General features: G+C 45.5%; 1 protein-coding gene across 3 annotated transcripts in view; it reads left to right on the top strand.

Moving 5' to 3' along the window:
• Positions 1-817: 817 nt before the first annotated feature.
• Positions 818-20,626, top strand: part of JMJD1C (jumonji domain containing 1C) — a gene marked incomplete at both ends in the record, with an annotated part of 145,629 nt that continues 125,820 nt past the window's right edge. For 2 of the 3 annotated variants that reach the window (XM_079536083.1, XM_079536082.1), the window contains one exon: positions 833-967. Coding sequence is in view for 1 of the 3 variants with exons in the window: in XM_079536081.1 (XP_079392207.1) it covers positions 818-967 (150 nt within the window). Of the gene's footprint in view, positions 968-20,626 lie in introns of all 3 variants that reach the window. The other variant, XM_079536081.1, reaches the window with a different exon arrangement.

Genomic DNA, 20,626 nt, shown 5'->3' with positions numbered 1-20,626 from the left:
CGAACTAGAAGCCGCGAAGCGGCTGTGCCAGCGGCACCCGGACTCCCGGTGCTCAGCCCCCTAGAACGACGCGCCCCGGCCCGAGCCCGTGTCTGGGCTCCTTAGCACCGCACCTTCGTAGGACACAGCGCGGGCAGAGCCTCGGGAAGGGGCTGTGCCCGCGGCCCTTCTGCAAAGCCGGGCGCCGAGCGCCGAGCGCGTGTCGGCTCACGGCGGACCCACGGTCTTCCCGGGGACGGGCACAGAAGCGGGGCATCGCTTCTCCGCTCCGCTCGGGGGGACCGCGCGAGGCCCGCGCCGGGAGGAGCGGCCGCCACAGCAGCGCCCCGCGCCGCCCAGCCCGTACCCTCTCCCCGCCGGGCAGGTGACGGCCGCCGGGGCCGCGCCGGGAGCGGAGCTCCCCTCGGCGTCCCCCCGAGATCCGGGGACCCCGACGGGGCCGGGTGCGGCGGCCGAGCGCCTCCGGACTCTTTGCTGCGCCGCGGCCGCTCGCCCCCTCCCCGCGCGCTGCCTGGCGGAGGGAGACGGCGCGTGGCGCCGGTCGCCATGGCAGTGGGCTGCGTGGGCGGAGTGGTCGGGGCCGCAGCGCGGCGGTGAGCGAGCGCGGGAGGGAGGGAGCGCGCGCCCCCGGCCCTCCCCCGCCCCGCGGTGTTTGCGTCGCGCTGCAGCGGCGGAGCGGCCCCCGGCGCGGCCCGGCCGAGGGGCGCGGACCCACCGCGCCGAGGGAAGAGCCCCGCGCTGCCCCCGCCGCGCGCCATGGGCGGCCCGTAGGGCGGCGGAGCGGGCTCGGCGGCGGCGGCGGCGCTGCGCGGCGGCCATGGCGGTGGCGGTGGAGACGCGGCCGGAGCTGGTGGGAAAGCGGTTCCTGTGCGTCGGCGGTGGCGAGGAGCCGGTGGAGAGCGGGCGCTGGCGGGCCGGGGTGATCCGCGCCGTCTCGCAGCGGGACTCGCACAGCCTCGACCTGGCGGTAAGCGGGGCCGCGGGGCCGAGGCGGGGGGCGGCGGCGGGGCCGGGCCGGGCCCGGCCCGGCGTGACACAGCCCCGCGGCGGGAGGGCGGGCGGCGCCGGGCCCCGCGGGGCGCTCGGAGGCCGAGGCTGGGAGCGCGGAGCTCAGCGCGGGGCCCAGCCGGGACGGGGGGATACGGCGGCGAGGAGGGCCGCGGGAATGTCATTGTTTCCGCTCCTTTTATGTCCGCTGTCACTGCGCGCTCTGAGGCGCGGGTGCGGGCGCGGGGGGCCGGGCCGCGGCGGGGGGCACGGCCGCCTTTCCCGGGGGTGGCCGCGGAACGCGCGGTCGGTGAGGCGGAGCCGTGCCCTGCTGTGCCCTGCCGTGCCGAGCGGGCTGCGGCGCGCGGGGCCGTCTCGTTCCCCGCTTTTGTGTCGCTCGGCGCTCCTGGAAGCGCGGTGGCACGCAGCGCGGCGATGTGCGGACGGGATCGGGGCGCTGCGTGTGCTGGGGGTGGCGAGAGGCGCGGCGCTGCCATTGGCGCGCGACTGTCGGGCGAACGGCCCCGGGGCTTCCGCGCCGCCGCAGCTCCGTGTGCCCGGCCGCTCGCCGCGCTCCTTGGAGCTCCGGCTCCCACATTGCCCGGGCTTTGGGCTTTGTTCGGAACGTAGAATGCGTGCGACACCTGAAACGCCGCTGCTTTTCTGGTCTGTACTGTGCGTTGTTTGTTGTTTCATCAGATACAACTCGCGTAGAGGTGCCGTAAGGAGGGCTGAAGCGAGGGGCGCTCAACCAGCATCGGGACCGTGGCTCCGGCTCAGCAGGTCCCACACGCTGTCCGCTGTATGAGTGCACTCGTGTTTGCACTTGCAAACTTTGGTGGCCCGGTGTTCTCCAGTGCTCTCCCCTTATGGGCTGGTACCGGACTTCTGGAGCATGGCAGGGCTCGGCGCGTGGCTATCTGGTTGCCTGTTTCCTGTCCCCAAGGCAGGAGCAGGTTTAAATCACAAAGGGTGGAGGAAGCTGCAATGAGGCTTCTGTTAACAACAGGTAGTTTATTGGGTCAGGCTGTCCCACGTAAGTAATTAATCTCTCACTAGTTGATATTTGTTAATATGAACAGCCTCTTCCCCTGCTCCCCTGTGAAGAACAGTGGTATTTTTCTGTCAGGCCTGGTTCCATGTGTACTGTCTGTGAGCGCTGCTCTGATTCATCCATGGCTTCTGTTTTCAAGTGGCTATCCCTCTGAGCAGCTCCAGACCCTTCTGCTGCTCATCACTGGAGTGAAGTGGTAATTCCTGCCAGCAGTTTCACTGCACCCCAGGGGCTTTTTATCAGTGTACTGGTAGGCTCCTGGTCCCTCTGAGCTGGATGGCCTTGATGGAATTGCACAGTGCCCGTCTCCACAAGGAGGGCATTTCTAAGGTAGTTTCAAAGGATCTGGTACTGAATTACCTCTTTGTTCTGGCTTCATGAGTACTGCCTCTTGGTTAGCGCTGTGCAGAGATGGAGAGGTGATGGGGAATGAGGTGGGTGGTGTGTAAAGATGGAGTTGGGGTTGAGAGGAAGAGCTGAGAGCTAACAAAAGCATAGGTTGAAGTGTCAGTATTTGGAAATGGGCATATATGGACTAACAGTTCTGCAAATGTGAAGAATCTTAGGGATGTGTGGGGAAGCCTGGAGGCAAGTGAGGTACTTAATGGTAAATGGCCACTGGGCTTCATAGAAGCACATCTGTTGGAAACCAAGTTTTGTTGGTTGTGGAGGAACAGCTCGTTAGATTTGGAGCTCCAGATCTGAATGTTGGACCACCCGCTTTGCTGGGCAGCAGGCTTATGGAGAGTTCAGTTGTGATATACTAAGTTTCAGGGATGTATTTTGATAAGTAAGTACTGAAATATTTTCATAGTTGAAATTACTGTATGGGTAGGAAGATGAAGAGAAGTCAGTTACGTGTTTTCGTCTTCCTAAGATGTCTTTCCTATTCCCTGAAAGTATGTTAAATAGTTGTTCCCTTGCAGTGTAGCTAATATGTGATCTTTGGCTAAAGAAAAAAAAAAAGACATTTTACAAAGACAGAAAAATGCTAGAGTATCTCCTGTAGTTTTATGGAAATGCTGCCTTTATCAGTTTATCCATTGGGCAATCCTATGGGGAATGTGTTATGCACTGCCTGTGAGTACTGTTGGTTCTCCTGGAGATGAGTGCTCTTGCTCCTAACTGCTGGAATCCTCCTTGCCTGGGTTCTTGCCTCTTTTTTTAGTCATCCTGTGATGTTTGCAGATCTTTAAAAAAAAAACAAACCAAAACTTGCTGCGCAGGTGCAATATGCATAATTTAACATGGGAGTTTTCTTGATGATTTTCATGGTCTGAATCACACTGTGATAGCTAGACCTCTTGATCTTCCATTCTTGAACATTCCTGGTGCATGAAGAGTATTTATTTAAAAACAAACATACAAAAAGCCACACGCAAATAAAGGTTTCTTTAAATGCACATCTCTGTATGTGTATATATACATTTCGGTAGCTCCTGACAGAATTTGTAGCGCTTTTCTGCTCAAGTAACAGTGAGTGTTATTGGAGGTAGCCAGGAATTGTATTTCTTCTTACTACTAACTGCCTGGAAAAGTCTGTGTGCTGCTCTGATGGCAGCGATAAGCCAGAGAAGAGAAAGAGCCGGCCAGCAGGAAGGAGGAGGGGCGGTGCCATACGATCCCCTGCTCTCTGCTGTCCTGTAGGAGTTGCTTTCTGGGGCACAGGTTGGGAAAGTCCTGTTGAGTGACTTCTGCCAAGATTTGATGTGGTTGTGGCAGAGAAAATTTCCAATATTGCACTTAAAAAATGTTAGTTTAGTGGAGTATGTGTGTATATATACTTCCATTTTAAATCAGTTGAATTATTTTACTTATTGGAGCTACTTCAGAGATCTGTGACCATTCATGGTTTGCAGCTGTATATTGAGTATACTCACATATCCTGCTGTCTGCTCTCTATTATGGGAGAATGGAGATAGGCTTTTAAATATATAATATGCAGTCCTTTATATAAAAATACAACGTTGTGATTTGTAATCCCATATGCTTTTATTACTGTTCTGCTGCCATGATGTCTACGCGTTGGAAGACAAAAATTGAGTACTTTAGGAGTCCTCACTGTCTTCTGACAGAGGTACCCTGTGACAGGGTTAGGTGTATTGCACGTACATCCTTTGTGAAACTAACATTTAGGGATTGGAGCAGATGCCTCCTTTTTGTTTACAGTGCAGTTTATATGCGACAGTGGGGGAAATGCATGAATAATTTCAATAAACCATACTTTTGTAATATCTCAGTTTGTAATTTGCTAATGAGGGATTGTTAATTCAATCTGTCTACTAAAGCCACCTGAAGGAAATGAGGGCAGACCATGCCTTTACCTGAATTTACCTCACAAGTAAGCCAGGGCAACTCACAGCTGAAATTTGATGATTGCAGTGTGGCCTTGTCACACAGTCACAGAACTGCTCTTCTGTGTGTTACGCTGCTTTTCTGCCTTTCATTGATTTTAGTGCCATGTTTTGCGTGTTCCCTGTTTTCCTTTCACTAAGCTACTATTTAAGGAGAAACTGAATGTATTATTATTTTTTTTAATGTGTTTGAGCTATTCCATTTAAACATGAAATATTTTTATTGTTCCCTGTTTTAGAATTATATGCTTAGCAGCTTTTACTTGTTAACCTTGTAATATGCTGAATGATGCAGAAACATCTTCAAAAATATTCTACAGGGTAAATAAAGAAATATGCTTTAATGTAGTTGTGCATAGCTTGGTGGTGGTTAGGGGGGGATTTAAAAATACTGCATGTTTCTCTGCTAGCATCTGGGGTAAAGATGAAGAGCAAGTTGTTGGTGAGAAGCCTGTCACGTTATTTACTCCAGCTCTGGGAGACGATGCTAAAAAACATGCCAGGGTTTATCACATCACTGCTGCCTCTGGATCCAGACAAGGGATATTGTTGCAGGATGTGTGTTGCGTGAGTTCTGAATTTGGTTTGGAATGAGAGGGAGGGGGGAAGCAGCAGGGATTTAGATGATTTTCAATTGTTTCTACTGTTCTGGGTAAGTCCTGAAGCCAAGCAGAGCCTTGTACATTATGGTGCATATCGGCTCGGCAATCTTTTCTTGGCTCAGCAGTAAAGAAAACTTCGTATTTCCTCTCTGTGTTTCCAATAAGATTGAGTTTGTCATCCTGTGTCTGTGAATGTCACCTCATCTGTCTCCCAGAGTCAGTGCAGTTGGTATCCAGTTTCCTAGTAACCTCACAAAAAGATCAAATGTGGGAGCACTCCTGTGAAGCCAGCTGCGGGGCTCAGGCTTTGTGCTGTCTGTGCCTCTCCTGCTCTTTGCTTTTGTACTCATCGGCTTTGGAATGTGGAAACCAACAGATAAATAAAGCAGTGCTGATGGATTTTGAGGGTTTCTTTGAATATCAAGACTGCAAACAGAATTTAGGTGCCCTAATCTAGGGAACAGGTTAATTAATTGGTTTGATTATTAATTTAGTTTCTCAGTAATGAGGTGATGGATGAGATACTGGAAAAGGAAAGTTTGTTCCTGTACTCTAATCTTTCAGGAGGCATTCAGAGAGACGCTCTGGGTATTCTGTTCATCCAGAAAGCAGTCATCTTACAAATAATGTATTATTCCTCATTCACATTACAGATTTTTTTAATTCCAGAACTTCACAGGAGCCTTTGGATGTCTGTTAGAAGGGCTGGTGCACAGCCATCTTCGGGCTTTTACAAATGAGTAGTCACTTTGTAAGGAGCCATTCGTTCCGTGCAGATGCCAAGATCTTAAAACCTGCTAGAGAGCTGCAGGACTTTGATGGCAAATTAAGTGATGGCAAAGTGATATTTCTAAAATTTGTGCAAAAGTAAGCTCAGCTGCTTTGCAGTCCTGCTGTCGCTGAGCTGCAGAGATGCTTACTTCCCCCAATGGTCCTGAATCTCTGCTAGGATCAGAATTGAGCTTCCATTTCAGTAGGGCTTCTGCTGCTTCTGGAAGAAGGTCATTGTTGATCGCCTAATAACTTTGCCTGAAGTTGATAGCAAGAAGGCTGTCTTGGAAGAGACACACTGCCATAATGTGATTTATTTTTTTTTTTGCCTATTTTCATGCTATGAGCACTGATTGCTGCTACTGCAGTGATTTCCATCCTAGCTTTCCACGATAGGAGCTAAGTCATGTTCTGCATGGATATGTGTGATCCATCTGATCCTTCTGGAGATTACTGTGTTCATGACTGAACTGAAGCCAGCTTGCTTCATTGTATTGACTTATTCAGAAAGTTGCTGTCCTTAATTGATGTGTTGTTCTCATACACCACTTATTTTCACTTCAAGTGGTGGAGTAAGAGCTCAGGAACGAGAAGAACCTCAGAGACCTTGCTGTGTTTTGCTTTATGGCCTTATTTGGAATATACATGTGTCTGTGTGTGTGTATGTGTTTGTGTATATATATGTATTTGTTACTACTTTTCAGAATTAAGTGGAATGGAGGAACCTGACTACTTATTTGGGAGCTGCCTGGGTGCATATAGAAACTGATATTGGTCTATATGGTGCTTCCTGGACACAAGAGCTGCAGGATAAACATTAAGGCCTCTAGCTCTACTCAACCATAGCAACATTTTTAGGCATTTTGGAGACTGTGGTTCCACAGACATTTCTCTTGGTGGCACTGCTGGCTTAATTTTTAACCCTGAACACTTTCCTGGTCGGTTCACCATATGGCATGCCAGGCGGTGTTGCTGAGGCTGAGGAGGTGGTATGGGATCACCTGGAGGCTGAGGGCAGGAGCAGCTGAAGCTGGCTGCGTTTCCAAGAGAAGTGTTGTTGGACCCATGGCTTAGTGAGGTGGTTGAAAGCTAGCTTAAATTACCTTTGTGAGCATTGCAGTAGCTACTAGATGCCCTAACCTTCTCAGCTCTCATGCAGGGGTTTTGTGCTGCAGATAGATGGATTATATTTATTCATACTGAATGATCAATTATTTTGCTTGAATAAGGAAATGTATGTTCAAGATAGCCTGTCACATGATCATCCGCTGTCTGTTGATGCTACACTTATTTGCATAGGCAAGTTCTGGAAAAAGATACGTGAAGGGAAACATAAGCCTATCCATATGTTATAATGCTCACACCTCTGCCTCAAGTACAATGCTGCATACAGCGTTTGTGCATGAATGTGATCTGTGTGCACGTTCTGACCAGCAGTGTATTTGCTGTAGATGTTGCGATGACTGCTGCTAGGCTTTGCTGCCAGTGATGTTGCTGTGTGTGACAGCTCGTGTAGGCAGTGCTGGCCTAGGAGTTCAGTTGGCTCGCCAGGTTTCTCTTTCTTGCTAACTGAGCCAGGCTGTTTCATACAATGATCCTTTAAAATCCAGAGTTGCTCTGCGATAGAGAGGCGGCTTGCTGAGTCGTTGCCAGGTGGCCCAAGACAAATCTCCTTAGTCCTGCATGTCTGGTGAGGAAGGAAGAGAAAGCTGTATGTTGGAGGAACATTGGCAAGAGGGGGTTTACTTTGAAGCAGTCCTCCAGCATATTTCCTTCCTTCTTGTTGTTCTTGGCTTCTCCTCTTTCCTGAAATACAGAATTTACTAAACTTCACAAATAAAGAAAACAATTCCAGTGCTGATATCAAACAGACAAATGAATCAGCACAATCTTAGGAAATGCATAATGCTGAACTGCTCAGTTCCTCTAGAAAGTCCTGTGGAGTTCTTTGCCTGGAGTTTGTCATCAATCTGTAATTCTTTCTGAAGCAGAACTGGAAGGTTTTCATTGTGCAGCCTTGGTCAGCCTTGGCAGCTTAATCATCAGAGGCAGGAGGGAGTGGATGCTTGGGGTGCGTGGTTCATGGGGAAGAATGACTGCTGGGCTTTGGGCTCACAATGATCTGCAGAGAATTAGAAGCTAATGGGGGGGTGTGCTACCAATATTTCAGTCAAATACAGAAGCTGATGTGTTGGAAGACTGAATTAGACCCACATCACACGATCCTTTAGGCTGCCACCGTGACACCTAGCTCTCCCGTCTCTACAATTCTGCTGCGTCCTGGTTCCAGTTGCAGCGATGGGCAGCTTCATCCAGCAGGGTCTTGGGTTTTATAGCCCTTGCTGGATTTTTCCTAAATGAGCTTGTAGGAATCTGTTTTTCAATCTCAGTGGCATCCTGTGGCAGAGATGGCTCAGGCTTTAACTGTGCTTTGTTTGCGATATCGCTTGCTGCTGTTTCAGATGTGTTCTGATTCCTGTGTTGGGTGTACAAGTGAAGTCATCCCTTATTTGCCTTTTGCACACCACAGATGATTCTATTAGCTCTGCTCTACCCTTCCATGCTCCCTTCCTGGTGTGTGTCAGCGTGGCAACTTCCCTTTACTATTTCTTAACCCAGGAAACTTGAAGATATCCATTCAGTGCGTCAGTCCCAACCAGCCCTCAGTGCCTGCCCAAACCAGATTATTCTGAAGTGCAGAGTTTGTTTGCATATCTTAAATGGCTGTCTGCAGTGAGACGTGCAACTGGGTGTTATTTCCTTCCTGCAGGTTCTTTGGATAGATTTAATTTCATACTGTCAAGTTGAATTTAAATGTTTTCAGGAAATAAAGTAACATTTAAAATGAGTTTTAAGTCGTAAACATTTTCTCCCGTGTAGTATATTGATGATTTTTATTTCAGTTAAGGCAACCAAGCTGTTGCAGGTCCATTTGTGTTGGTCAAACCTAGATGATGGTGATCTGTTTAATAACAATGAAGCAGTGAGTAAAGATTAAAAAATGTGAGGGGAAGGATAATGAAATATTTATGGTTTGCTGACTGTTAATCTGGGTGGTCTGTCCTAAATATATCTGATCCTCTTGTATACTGTCGTATTTTAACGTTGGTATATGGGTCAGAATGTGGCATGAATTTAGACAGTGTCACGACCATTTCTCAATCTGGTGGTTAACTTTTCTGTGTAATGGGTTACTTACAACTTCTGCGTGATATATTTGAAAAGATAATCAATTGTGGCTAATTGAAAGACATTTCAGTATCTTTGCATGAATGGAAAATGGTTAAAGTGATTTGCTGCTTCGTACTGTGTTTTTCTTTCAGATACTGGTAGCCTATATTAATTTCTTCCTTTGTTTCCTGTGCGTTTTGACAAAATTTGCTTCTAGTGACAGTCAGGCCCCAAATGAGTTGGATTACAACTTGAAAAATATGGTTCTATGTTGAATTACTCATTGGGTCACTTATTTTCTAACTCCATCAGATGTTTTTATGTTGTTTTTTTTTTTTTTGAAGCTGAATTTAGTCCTTTCATAAAACATGGTGCAGGTTCTAGTATTCTAACATGGATAGACTTGCCTTTCAGTTGACAGTTGAAAAAATTGCTTACTGACACTTCCTCATTCTTTTGAGCTCTGTAATAATGCCTAGTCCCAGTGAAACAGGTGTGTGTCTGTATACATTTTGCCATGTTTTTTTCTTTGTCAAGAATCTTTTGTCATCGAAGGGCTTTTCTGTTATCAAAGTTGTTTTTTAAATGTTTTCTCCTTCTGGTACATTTGAGTGAGGCTCACACCTCGATAACAAGGCAGCACAGCTCACCAACTGGTTTCAGATGTGGTACATGGAATAGAAGTTGAGCCCACATGTTACTTTTCTGATAAAATAATGAGCACTAAAAAGCTAAGTGCAGCAGTTTGTATCTGAACGTAATGGAGTTCTGCAGCTGCTGCTGTTGATTTGGATGTAGTTGATATCTCTAGGGAGTTCTTGGGTCAGTTGGCTGGGGAAAAGGACAGCACTCCATAGCTTTTTTGAAGCTGTGCTTCACATTATAGCAGTCTGACTGGTTCCAGGTGCCTCGTACTTGTGAGGTCAGGAATGTTCACTGATATATTTGCAAAAGTTTGCTATTTGAATGGAAATAAGTATGAGTTGTATCTCAGTGTTTTTCCTTTTGTTCTTACAGAAGAGGTGTGCCTTGGAGAGGAGCTCAGCATGCCTGCTCTTAAGAAGTGTGCCTTCAGCTGAGCAGAGTGCAATGCAGAAGGGTGCAGAATGGCCAGTAGGGGTTTAAAGAGTGAGTTGGGCAGCATTTGGAGAGATGGGGAAGAAAGAATTGGAATTGTTAGTATTTTTGCTGAGAACCTTTTGTGAGAGACATTGACTACTCCTGCAGTAGGTGTGGACTACCTGCAGGCAGTGGGGAAGCAGCTCTGTGTGTGTCTGTGCGCATGCAGCCCACTCTGAGTTTGTGCTTCTTGCTGACTGCCCTTGCAGGTGATTTTTAACTAAGGCTGCAATTGAATTGTGTTAGTTATGAGAGCTCCAACAGGCAGGTAGCCTTGATGAGGATTAGTTTATCAGATGTCTGGTAAAGTGCAAACCGACTGCAGCTTGATCCACCCTCCGGCTATTCAGAATCTCAAGAGGGTGAGCTTATTGTCTGAACCCATAGACCAACAGAATTAACCTTTTCTTTCAGGTTTTTTTTTTTCTTTCTCTGAGCTTGGAAGAGAATGATATCTAACTTGAATATGCAAGCGTGGTACTGAAAGCTACTTTTAATTAATACCAAGTGCTTTCTTCACCACATTGCTGCCAGCATCACCCACAGCCCATACCTTTCTTTTGTAGCCTGCCAGCAGAGCTGTGAGCAGTGCAGTTTTTGGAGCCCTAGGCAGCAGCAGCCTCCTCACCACTGGCACAGGACATAACTGCACATGGTCACATCTGAGTATCTTGCTACAGAACTTAACAATTGCTGCTGTAATTCTTGTGCAATAGAGCATGCAGGATTTCAGCTGTGCTGTGTTTTGCTGGTATTGTTGGTTGGGAAAAGAGAGCTAGGGTTGTGGGTTCTGTGGTTATGGCATTGTAGTGGTGAAGGCTTTTGTGCACACTGAGGATAGACTAAGGGCAGTGCGTGCTGTTAAGTTGTGCTTGGAAACGTTTTTCTTGTTTCTCCATTGGTTATTTCTGTATAGAAGCACAGAATGGCTTGGGTTGGGAAGGATCATCAAGTTCCAATTCCTCTGCCTGTATAGAACTTTAAACTTTTTTCCCAACCCGTCATTAATGTTCTTTAAAATGGATAATACTTGTTCAGATATTGTAGTGAGAGATTTTACTACCAGTCTGGAGGAGAATGAAATTCCACTTCAGTGGAGTCACGCCAAGTGACTTAACAGTGTGAAGGGTGGGTAGCCACCGGGACTGGCTTCAACTCTGTGTCTGTAACTTACAGCATGTGTGCACTGTGGGAGATAGATTCCTGAGGAAAAAGCCATACAGCAGAAAGTGTTCTAAATGTTACCAAAAAAACGAATGACAAAGAAATCTTCAGACCTTCCAGTAGAATGGTTAATAGAATTGCACTTCCAACTCGAAGGCATTGTGAAGGTGCTTCAAAATGCATGCCATAAAATTACATCTGTGTACACCTTGCTGTGTTCTGTGCTTTTTCTTACCTTCTAATGTTAATAATAGCAAACCTCCAAGATAGTTAGCTTAAGAATGTTGGCAATAGCAAGTGTTATGCAGGGAAGGTTATGTCTTACTGTCATGTAAGCATAAATGTGAGAAGATTAGGCTGCTTTCCTTGTGGATGTGTGAGTCAAAATTATTGATATTGCTTTTGATTTTTTTATCATCCAAGCAAAACACTCCGTCTGATGTTGTCTTGGGCCTGTTCAGCATTTTCTGTTCTCTCTATACCCCACTGATGAGCAATATTGTAATTCCTCTGTGGCTCGGATCTCTTTACTGCATCTTTTTACGGTCAAAACGTTTCAGGTTTCTCAGGCACATCCTCACAGTGGAAGGCCCGCAGGAAACCTCCCTTCTCTCAGGCAGTAAGGTATTATTTACAACTAGCTACTTCCATTTTTAATGTGAAGCGTAAAGCTACTGAAGCCGTTGGTCGTTTGTCTTAACAAAGACGAGAAGGGTACTGCTGTTAGCAGTAGATGATTGCGCTGGTCTGCTGGCTCTTAGGCTCTGTGGGTAATAAATAGAGCAAAGATTTAGTGCAGGGCTGTGATTTTTGTTTTCAGTGATCTGAAAGATTGGGGATGGTTAACTTAAATGGCTTAGTGTGTGTGTGATTTTGTTTGTCTGAAGGTAAGACTGAGATGTTCTAGGGTAAACAGGCTGTGAATCACATGATAAACCTCTGCCAAGTCACTGTGCTGGAACTGCTGAGATTACCATTTCTGTGTATTTCTGTGTCCATGCAACTGTTTGCTTTGCAGGACTCTTTGACCAAGACCACGCTGTGGTAGGTGCTGTGTAAACACAGAACTAAAATCATCTGAGCTGGGGAGTTTACAATCCACGAGGAGAGGGAGCTGGAATGAGGACATCACAGTGTGTTGTTTGTGTGCCGCTGCTGAGCCTTTGGGAAACCTTGTGACAGAGGAGATGTGAAAGAGGTTTTTGAAAGTAACTCGAGGACTGTTTCTTGGTTATGTTTGTCAAACATAAAGGACAGCCAGGAAATAAACTCTAAGGTGTTTCTTTTTTTAAAGCAGCCAGTGACAGAGATTTTGATCCAAGGTGGATCAGAAGCAGGACTTGGCACTGTGCAGCTGAGTCTCTGAAAGTTACTTTGATAGAGAAAGAAGGCAAAATGATGAACATAAGACCAATTGCTATCACTGCAATAGGGTATGTAATACGGAATGACCTGTGTAGCAGCATTTGTGAATGGGTGTGTGTTGAGCTGGATTCTCTGAAGTTTAAAGGGAAAAAATGGTGTAGTAAGTGAGGTATGAACCTAGGTAAGGCTGAAATACAGGTCTGAGTGTAAGGACCGTGGAAGAGTTGATAGAAACAATGCTGAAACGAAAACTGAAAGCTCTGTTTTAGCCACACGTTGCTTGAGAGTGCAAACTACGTGAGTTAGTATCAGTGAGTGAGTTTAACTGGTTTCTGTGACCCTAGCCATAGGGTTGTGCTAAGTAGTCCTATTCAGCTCCTATTTTAAGATTGATCTAGATTTCTTTTTTTCTTCCTGCAGAGGGAAAGTATTGTCTCCACCATGCATCTTCTGTTTCTGTGCTATGAATCTGGGAAGTTGTTTTTGAAATTAATTGCACTGGCGATTTTCAGCTCTGTGTGCAGACCATTTGTGGTTTAGGAAATTGAGTGGTAAGTGGGACCAAGTACTTTCATGGTATTTTTAGTAGAAATTTGAATGATTACTAATCTCAGAAAGCTTGAATGCTCACAATGACTGTAAGCTGGCAGTCACTGGTGTTTTGATGGCATGGATTGGTGGCCACTTGAGTTATCAGTAGGCTTAGTTATATACTAGTTGGGTTGTATGTTGTGTTTTATGTTATAGATGTGGCTAATGACCTCTTGATTTTCATTTTGTTGTAGAGGTTTAAACAATTGGGAGTGGCACTAGAGTTGAGTAATGGTCAAAGGAGCGTAGATTGCCTAAGCACATAATAGTAGTTGAGTTCCTTTTGCTGTGAGGAGCTGACTAATTTGTCAAGATGTCAAATTGGTCACAAGCCAAGCTCATCTCTTCTGTGGTTGCGTCAAGAAAGACAGAAGAAATGCTCCATATGTTCTGATTGGTATTCGTTCAGTTTTGCCTAACAAAATTTTAGGTGTTAAGTAGGGTTTGTGACACCTTCCTGTTTTAACATCTCCAACCTGCTGATGAAATCTGGACCACCCTATCATCAGATATCCTCGTGATTTACATCTTACTTCTTCCACAGGAGGACAACTTTACAGAGTTGCCAGGGGAGTTAAAACCACCAGTGTGCTTGTAATGCTCTGAGGCTTTATGCCTCTTGAATTAAGAGCGAAGGATTATCCTCATTTGGTAGATTTGGAGCTTCTATGAATATTTTATATTGACCAAGTTGTTGGAACGCTTAGCTGTGTGAACATATTGGTTTAGTTTAACGGGGAAAGAGGAGGTGGAGGTGTCTGGGGAAAATAGGCAGGAGCAGAAAGAATTTTGTCTTGGCAGAGAATGCGAGTGCTGTTAAGCTGTCCTCCCTTGCTTTTTTTTCCTTTGCTTTATTTTTTTTTTTCCCTTTGGCTTCTTTGTTTTTAAGCCTACAGGACTGGTGTTGTTGAGAAGAACCAAAGCTGGATACGTGAAAGAAAAGTATTTTTTTCCATTTTCAACTCCTACTCACGAGAGTGGGCTGTAATAATTTAAGGATCCAGACTGAGATGTAGGAGTCCTGGAAATGGGTGTGCCTGAAAAACCAAGATAGCCTTAGGTATCATTGTGAGATGGTAAAGTAGATGTCCTCTAGACTTATTTCATCTCTTCCGAAGTAGGAAATCAGTTTGTTCACAGGTTCCAAAAAAGATTATCTGAACTATCAAATGTGGTAAATAGGGCAGTCCCACTTGATGAAGGACAGAAGTGCAGCGTGTCATAGGGTTCAGTCAAGGAGCATGACTGAGGGACTGCATGGGTGAGCAGTTCTGTAGCAGTGCCTGAGTCCTCAGAGGTGGGTGTGATCCATCAGTGGGAGAGAAAGCCAACTGCAGCCTAACCCAAATTCTGTCTTCAGTTCATTGCTCGGAGAATCTATGAGATTTTTCTACCTTACTCTTCTCTGGTGAGAGGAAATGTGCCTTTGTAGGGAAACACTTTTATGGGCTGAATTGAATGTAGCTTTCCTTCCCTCTGCTTATGTTGTAGGCTGTCTGATAAAAGGACAGATGAGAAGTGAGATCTAAATTTGGAGAACTGTGAAGAAAAACAGTACTCCTTGAAAGACAGACATTATTTTCTAATCTTACTAGAGTGCAGACAAGCCCCATTCAAAGGTAGAGAAACTATTAATAGGTGGTTTGGTATAGTTGAATGCTAAAAAGCTTGTCCAGTCTTTCCCCTCAAGTCCTTTGTATTTGAAAGGGAAGTAATAGAGCTGAGAGGGTGGGAAGAGGGAGTGAAAGAAGTGCCAAAGGAAGTTTATCTTCTGGGAAAAGTAGTGTAGTTTTACTTTTGGAACACAAAGAGTGAATGGAGGGGAGTGAAATAATTGGGGTTGTGGCACTTTATATCTACACAGATCGTGTTTTTTGGTATCTGATGCAGTTAGTCCCCTGCTCTCATTCTTGGAATACATTTTTGAGGTTTCCCCTGTGGATCAGGGCAAAGAGAGCAGAGATGATTATTTTCTGAGCAGTGTCCTGCTCTGGCAGCTGGATATTTCTGTCTTTATAAATGTCACCTTAATGAGCTCTACTATTACAGTGACTTCTTAGCTTCCACAAGGCATGGAGTGCCCTGGATGAGGGGTGCTGCATTCTGGATGCAGCAGGTGTGAGATCCCAGGATTTTGTTGTCTGTGTTGTGGAATGTGCTTACTGTGGTGGCATTGGATGTGTTGACGAGTCATTGTCGGGTGCTAATGTATCTGCTAAGAGTTGGGATGGGAGCCAGCTTCCTATTTTGGACAAAAGAGAGCCTTCGAAAGCAGCACTAACAACATCAACTGATTTGTGAGCTTTGTGCTGAGTAGTCATTTCTTTATTCGCTGTATCAGTTCTGCTCTCAATTAAAGCAGTTGTGTTGACTGAAAATGTTGACAAACCAAGACACAGTAACTTGCAGATTTGAATCGTCAGGTGCTGCTTTTATTTTTATTTACAGATTAGTGGGTCCAATTTCTCTGTAATGTTTTCTTAGCTGGTCTTTGCCTACCTTCCTTCTAGGCCTGGTTTTGCTAATGTGACACTCTGGCCTAATAAATCTGTTGCCAGGTAGGAGCCCAAAGCCTTTGGTCAGATAAACGAGCTGCTGTGCTGCAGATGGAAGGCAGCTGCAGGATCCGTGTAACTGACACTTGCTGGTATAGTCTGCTCTGGTTTATTGGCAAAACTAGTATCTAGTTGTCAATGCAGCACACAGCACGGTGAAGGCCTGAACCATAATTAGTGTTCAGCACTGTTGGCAAAAAAAGTAATCAATTTAGATGATTATTAATAAGGATCTATTGAACATTTGAGACAATGAAGTTTTTCTCTATGTTGTCTTGCTGGGTTTTCAGAATATATTTAACACAAGCATATCTTCCACAAAAGGCATTCAGGCTTGGTTTGAAGGAATCCATCTTCCTTTGTTAGTGATTAATCACTGGAGTTAAAATAGCTTTCTATTTCCTATTGAGAAGCACAACAGGATGAATTTCAAGCCCTGTGATCCCCTCTCACCATTCTGCTGTATGTTACCAACTCTCTGTCTAACCTCAATGTGAGTCTTGACTTTGAATGTGAGCTAAAACTTTCTGCATTACGGATGGAAAAACCCATGAGTTCTTAGAAAGCTCTAGGGCTGCCCAGAGGTGTGCTCTCAGTAACAAGGAAATATAGCTGGACTTTAAAAAGAATAACCTTATGTTAAAGTGCGGATCTTCTTAAAAGAACCCAAGTCTTGGTGGTTATTGCCAGTGCTTGGCTTGCTGCTCAGAGCCAAGTGTGCTTTGTGCTGCTGAGAACAGGTTTGCAGGCTGTTAGCAACTCAGTTCATCTGGCACTGTCTTCACACTGAAGCTCATACATTGGTAAAACATCTTGATGAAAATGGAGTGGACGTGTTTGCTATGAGATTTGCTGTTGAACAGAGTCTCTGTAATTAATTACTTGAGGATATCAATTTATTAGCTCCCGACTAATGAAAAGCTGTCTCATGTAGCGTTAGCTTTTGTCATGCAAAGACACTTTGTAGAAGAAGCCTCTGATTCTGGCGATTCAGACAGGATTTTCACTTGTATTCTCAACAGATGAGTTATTTGGATCACATAAATGTACCTTGCCTTCACAAACAGCAAAAAGAGATGAATCATATCCATTTTCTATGAAATGTACATAAATAGACATATAAAACTTGAGGTTGACTGACTAGGCAGACATTTAAATGCTAACAAGAAACAAAGCCTCTTCCTGGCTTTATGCAGAGGATATAGATTTTTTAAAGCTTAAGCGATTTATTGGCTCTCAACATCAAGTCCTTCCATTTTGTCTTTTTCTGTATTAATGTCTTACACTCTAAATAAATCACTTCTGGTGGAGTTCGGATGCATGGCCACACGTCTCCAGTGGGTATGTCAGAATTCTGGGTGAACATGAGGATCAAAACTTCTGGCTTGATCCTACCAGAAGGAATTTGTAGGTGTGTTCCAGCAAACACTGGCTCGTATGCAGCAATCATAGCTTTAGTGGAAATCACCTCAGGTCCTGACGCACACAGAGCATCTCAAGATGTTCGGTCACCCGCTGCTACCAGCCGCCATTGCAGAGCACTGCCTCTGTCCTCAGCCCAATTCCAGGCCTGCTGAGCACAGGGAGGAATAGGTATCCTCTGTCTGCTGCTAAGGCTAGATGCTGTAAATCACTGCTGTCTTCTGCTGTCTCTTGTCTGTGGCAGTGCGGCTGCTGGCTCCTGCTGCGTTCCAAGCATGGTGGGAATGGGAAGGCTGGGGGAAAAATGTTACCAGCATGCTTAACTTCAAGTGTAAGGGAAAAAATAATACCATCCCAAAAGCTTTGAGAGGCTGCCAGCTTCTGTTCTAGAAAAAGAAATGGAACACTGAGCTGTGCTGCTTTCTCATGCCTGAGAAAGTTCTCTTTTTTTCTTCCCAGTTTATTAACATTTAATATTTTTCCAGGGTTTTTACTTTTACTCCCAGAGGTAGTGGATTGCTACATTCAAATCCCATCATAAAATAAAAGAGGCAAGTTAACACTTAAAGCACATGCAGGGTTTTTCCTGATGTGGTTATGACTCCAGTTGTGTCATCTTCCTCGTTGCACTGCTGTTGCAGTAAGCAGACCTCCCTTCTGCTGCCTGCGGCTCTTGTACTGCTGTCCTGCGTGGGCTTGCTGCCCTTTCCTTATGTGGCTGTTGTTACTTCTATGGTCCTTACACACTATTCCTGTATCTCCAACGTGGTTTCAACATCATCCGTACAACTATATCAACTCAACAACAACAAAAAAAAAAAAAAAAAAAAAAAAAGACCCTAAATTAAAGATCTGATAATGGTTCTTTATTTTCTTATTTTCTGTCCTCAAGCAAACCTTTTTGCATGGATCACTTTTTCTACTTTGAGACTGAAGACAAGGGCCAGCTGTGGTGAAATTCTCCATTCTTGAAACTCTGTATTCCAAACTACAGGATAGCCACGTCACTTGGGAAAGGATAGCAGAGGAGTGGTAAAGCCAACAGTGGAGCTGCCCCTGGCTGAGGCTCGTCCCAATTTACACACAGCTCTGAACCCTCTGGCGCTGCACATCTTTGGTTCTGATGGCAGCACAGTGGGACCCAGTCCTCTCGTCTCACCTGTGTTTGCTTTGGGCCCTTTCTCTTGTCCTTCTGGAAAGCAGTAGTTATTCTATATCTCAACAAGGGACAGTGCACCTGAAGGGACAGATCAGTATGCTTTGAAATGTCAGCCTAGGGAATGGGAAGAAAAGCATAATCGGCCAAACTGATTTCCTTACATGTGAACAGACACTCCATCTAGACCACAAAAACAGCAACAAAAAGTGTTTGGAAGTAAGCAAAAGGCTCTGCTGTGCCTTGCTTATTAATACAGCACACAGTATCTGTGTACTGATAAGATTTCCAGTTTCTTAAAGTGAGGTGGAGAAAAGTTGGAATGATGGCCTTGACACACAGGCTGGCTTTTAAAGGACTTTTTTGGAAGAAATTTAGTTTGAGATGCATGGCTAACATTTTTCATTTGTTGTTGTTGCAGCCTGAGGTGTGCACTTGTGCTTTAGCAAGTACTGACTGTAAATTGCTTGGCACAAAGCATCCCAGTTCAGAAAAACCTACTTTTAAACTGAAATTTTATCTGTAAGAATTTTACTAATTTTTTTCCAAAGGGCTCTCTTGCAAATTGCTGCTATGTGGCTGGAGAGATGTGCTGTGTGGCCTTCATGAATAAACATGAACTTCCTATTTAAAGTGAGGTTTCAAGGTATGGATGCTGAACTGCGAAGCTGCTGTCAGCATGTGTTGTACAATGGCCTCATGTGCAGCTGTGATTTAGTAAGCTGTACCAGATTTCAAGCCGTCTGCATTGCAGCCTTTTCGTTATTAATAGTTAATGATACCCTTCCCTGGCTGTAAGCAGATCCATGCCCACAGCCCAGCACCCGGCACAGGGGATGGGTGCATGCAGGATCCCCGCTGTGCAGCACAGTGCGTTTTGCTGAGAGTGGTGTGCATGGCTCTCAGGGTGGGAGCACTGCCTGGCTGCAGGGCACCCCTGGGCATGCTCAGCATCAGCCTACTGCTCCTCCTGCATGGGCACACCCAGCATCGGCCTGCTGCTCCTACTGTGCTGGCCTTGGCCTGCTGCGGGACCGGGTTACTGTCTCATTCGTTGTATGTCTGCAGCCAGTGCAAGGTTTCAATTAGATTTGCCTCCGGGCGGTTCTCAAGAGACGGAGGGGGAGGAGAAGGAAAGGAAGCAGAGAAATCATTTGTGCAATTCAAAAGTCTTTGGAAAGGCTGCTGATGGGAGGAGATCTGAATTTCCAGGGTATCTCAAACTTGGAAGCCAGAAATGTGGGTAACGCAATGTTGGAAACTACCTTTTATTTCTTGATTTGTTTTTTCTGTCACAAAAGGAAAACGGCCGACTTGATTTGTCCTCGGTTGAAGCAAGTTTGAGAGTACAGCGCTAAAAAATAACAGCTTTACTCTTGCACTTCAGAAACAAAGAAGGCAACTCAACCCCAAATGGGAACAGTGGAAAACAATCTCACCGTAGGCTTTTCTCTTTTGCTGGTGGAATGATGTCACCAAAACTGTTCTGCCAGTGCATTCCTTACCTCCTGCCTGCCTGTTATCTCTGCAGTTTTGAGTCCCTCCGGCTCCATCTTGCTCTGTACATACGAAAAGGCAGGCTCTCTCAGGGCCTGAGGGCAGAGAAGGCTTGAGCCTTTCCTACAGCAGAGAATGGAGGATATTGACATGCCGAGTGCATGACAACATGAACTGTAATTGAGCCATCAATAAGGCTTTGGAAGGGGACCATTTGTAGTTTGTCCTCTGAACAGAAATGAAAGAAAAACAGCATTATGTTTGCAGCTGCAGTAGCAGTCCTACAAATTTAATTTGTATTTTCAGATGGAAAATTTTCCTAATAAATACTGTAAAATCAACATGTGAAGAGAAGGACTTTAAAAACTATGTTTGGTACTGGTTGGCCATAAGCATTTTCCTCTATTTAGCCTTCATATTAGTGTTCAGACTGCTTGTGTAGTTTCATATTTGCACTTTGAAAAATTAATTCAAGTGGAAAGAGTTTTCATACTTGGAGCAGTGTTAGTTTTTTTCCTTTCAAGATACCTTAATTCCTAAACCTTGAAGCAGTGAAAAAAATCAGACTTTTCAAAAGTTAAATGTCTGTGCTGTTACTGAATTAACCATGCAGTGAGTCTGTAAGTCAAGAGTCACTCTTGGCAGGTGGCCCCTGCACAGGAGGTTTGGCAAGTCTTCACCATCAGTCGTCCATAAAGGACTGAATGTGGGCTCTCACTCCATGCCTTGGTGCTGCTCATAAGGGCAAGAAGGGCATTTAGACCTGTCAGAATGTTTTACCGTGCTTGGGCAGAGTGTTGCAGTGAACTCGCTGTCCC

The sequence above is a fragment of the Tetrao urogallus genome, assembly GCF_951394365.1.
Source record: "Tetrao urogallus genome assembly, chromosome: 5".
In the NCBI taxonomy this organism is placed as follows: Eukaryota; Metazoa; Chordata; class Aves; order Galliformes; family Phasianidae; genus Tetrao; species Tetrao urogallus.
The sequence above is the reverse complement of the archived record's forward strand: the minus strand, read 5'-3'. Positions and strand labels throughout refer to the sequence as shown.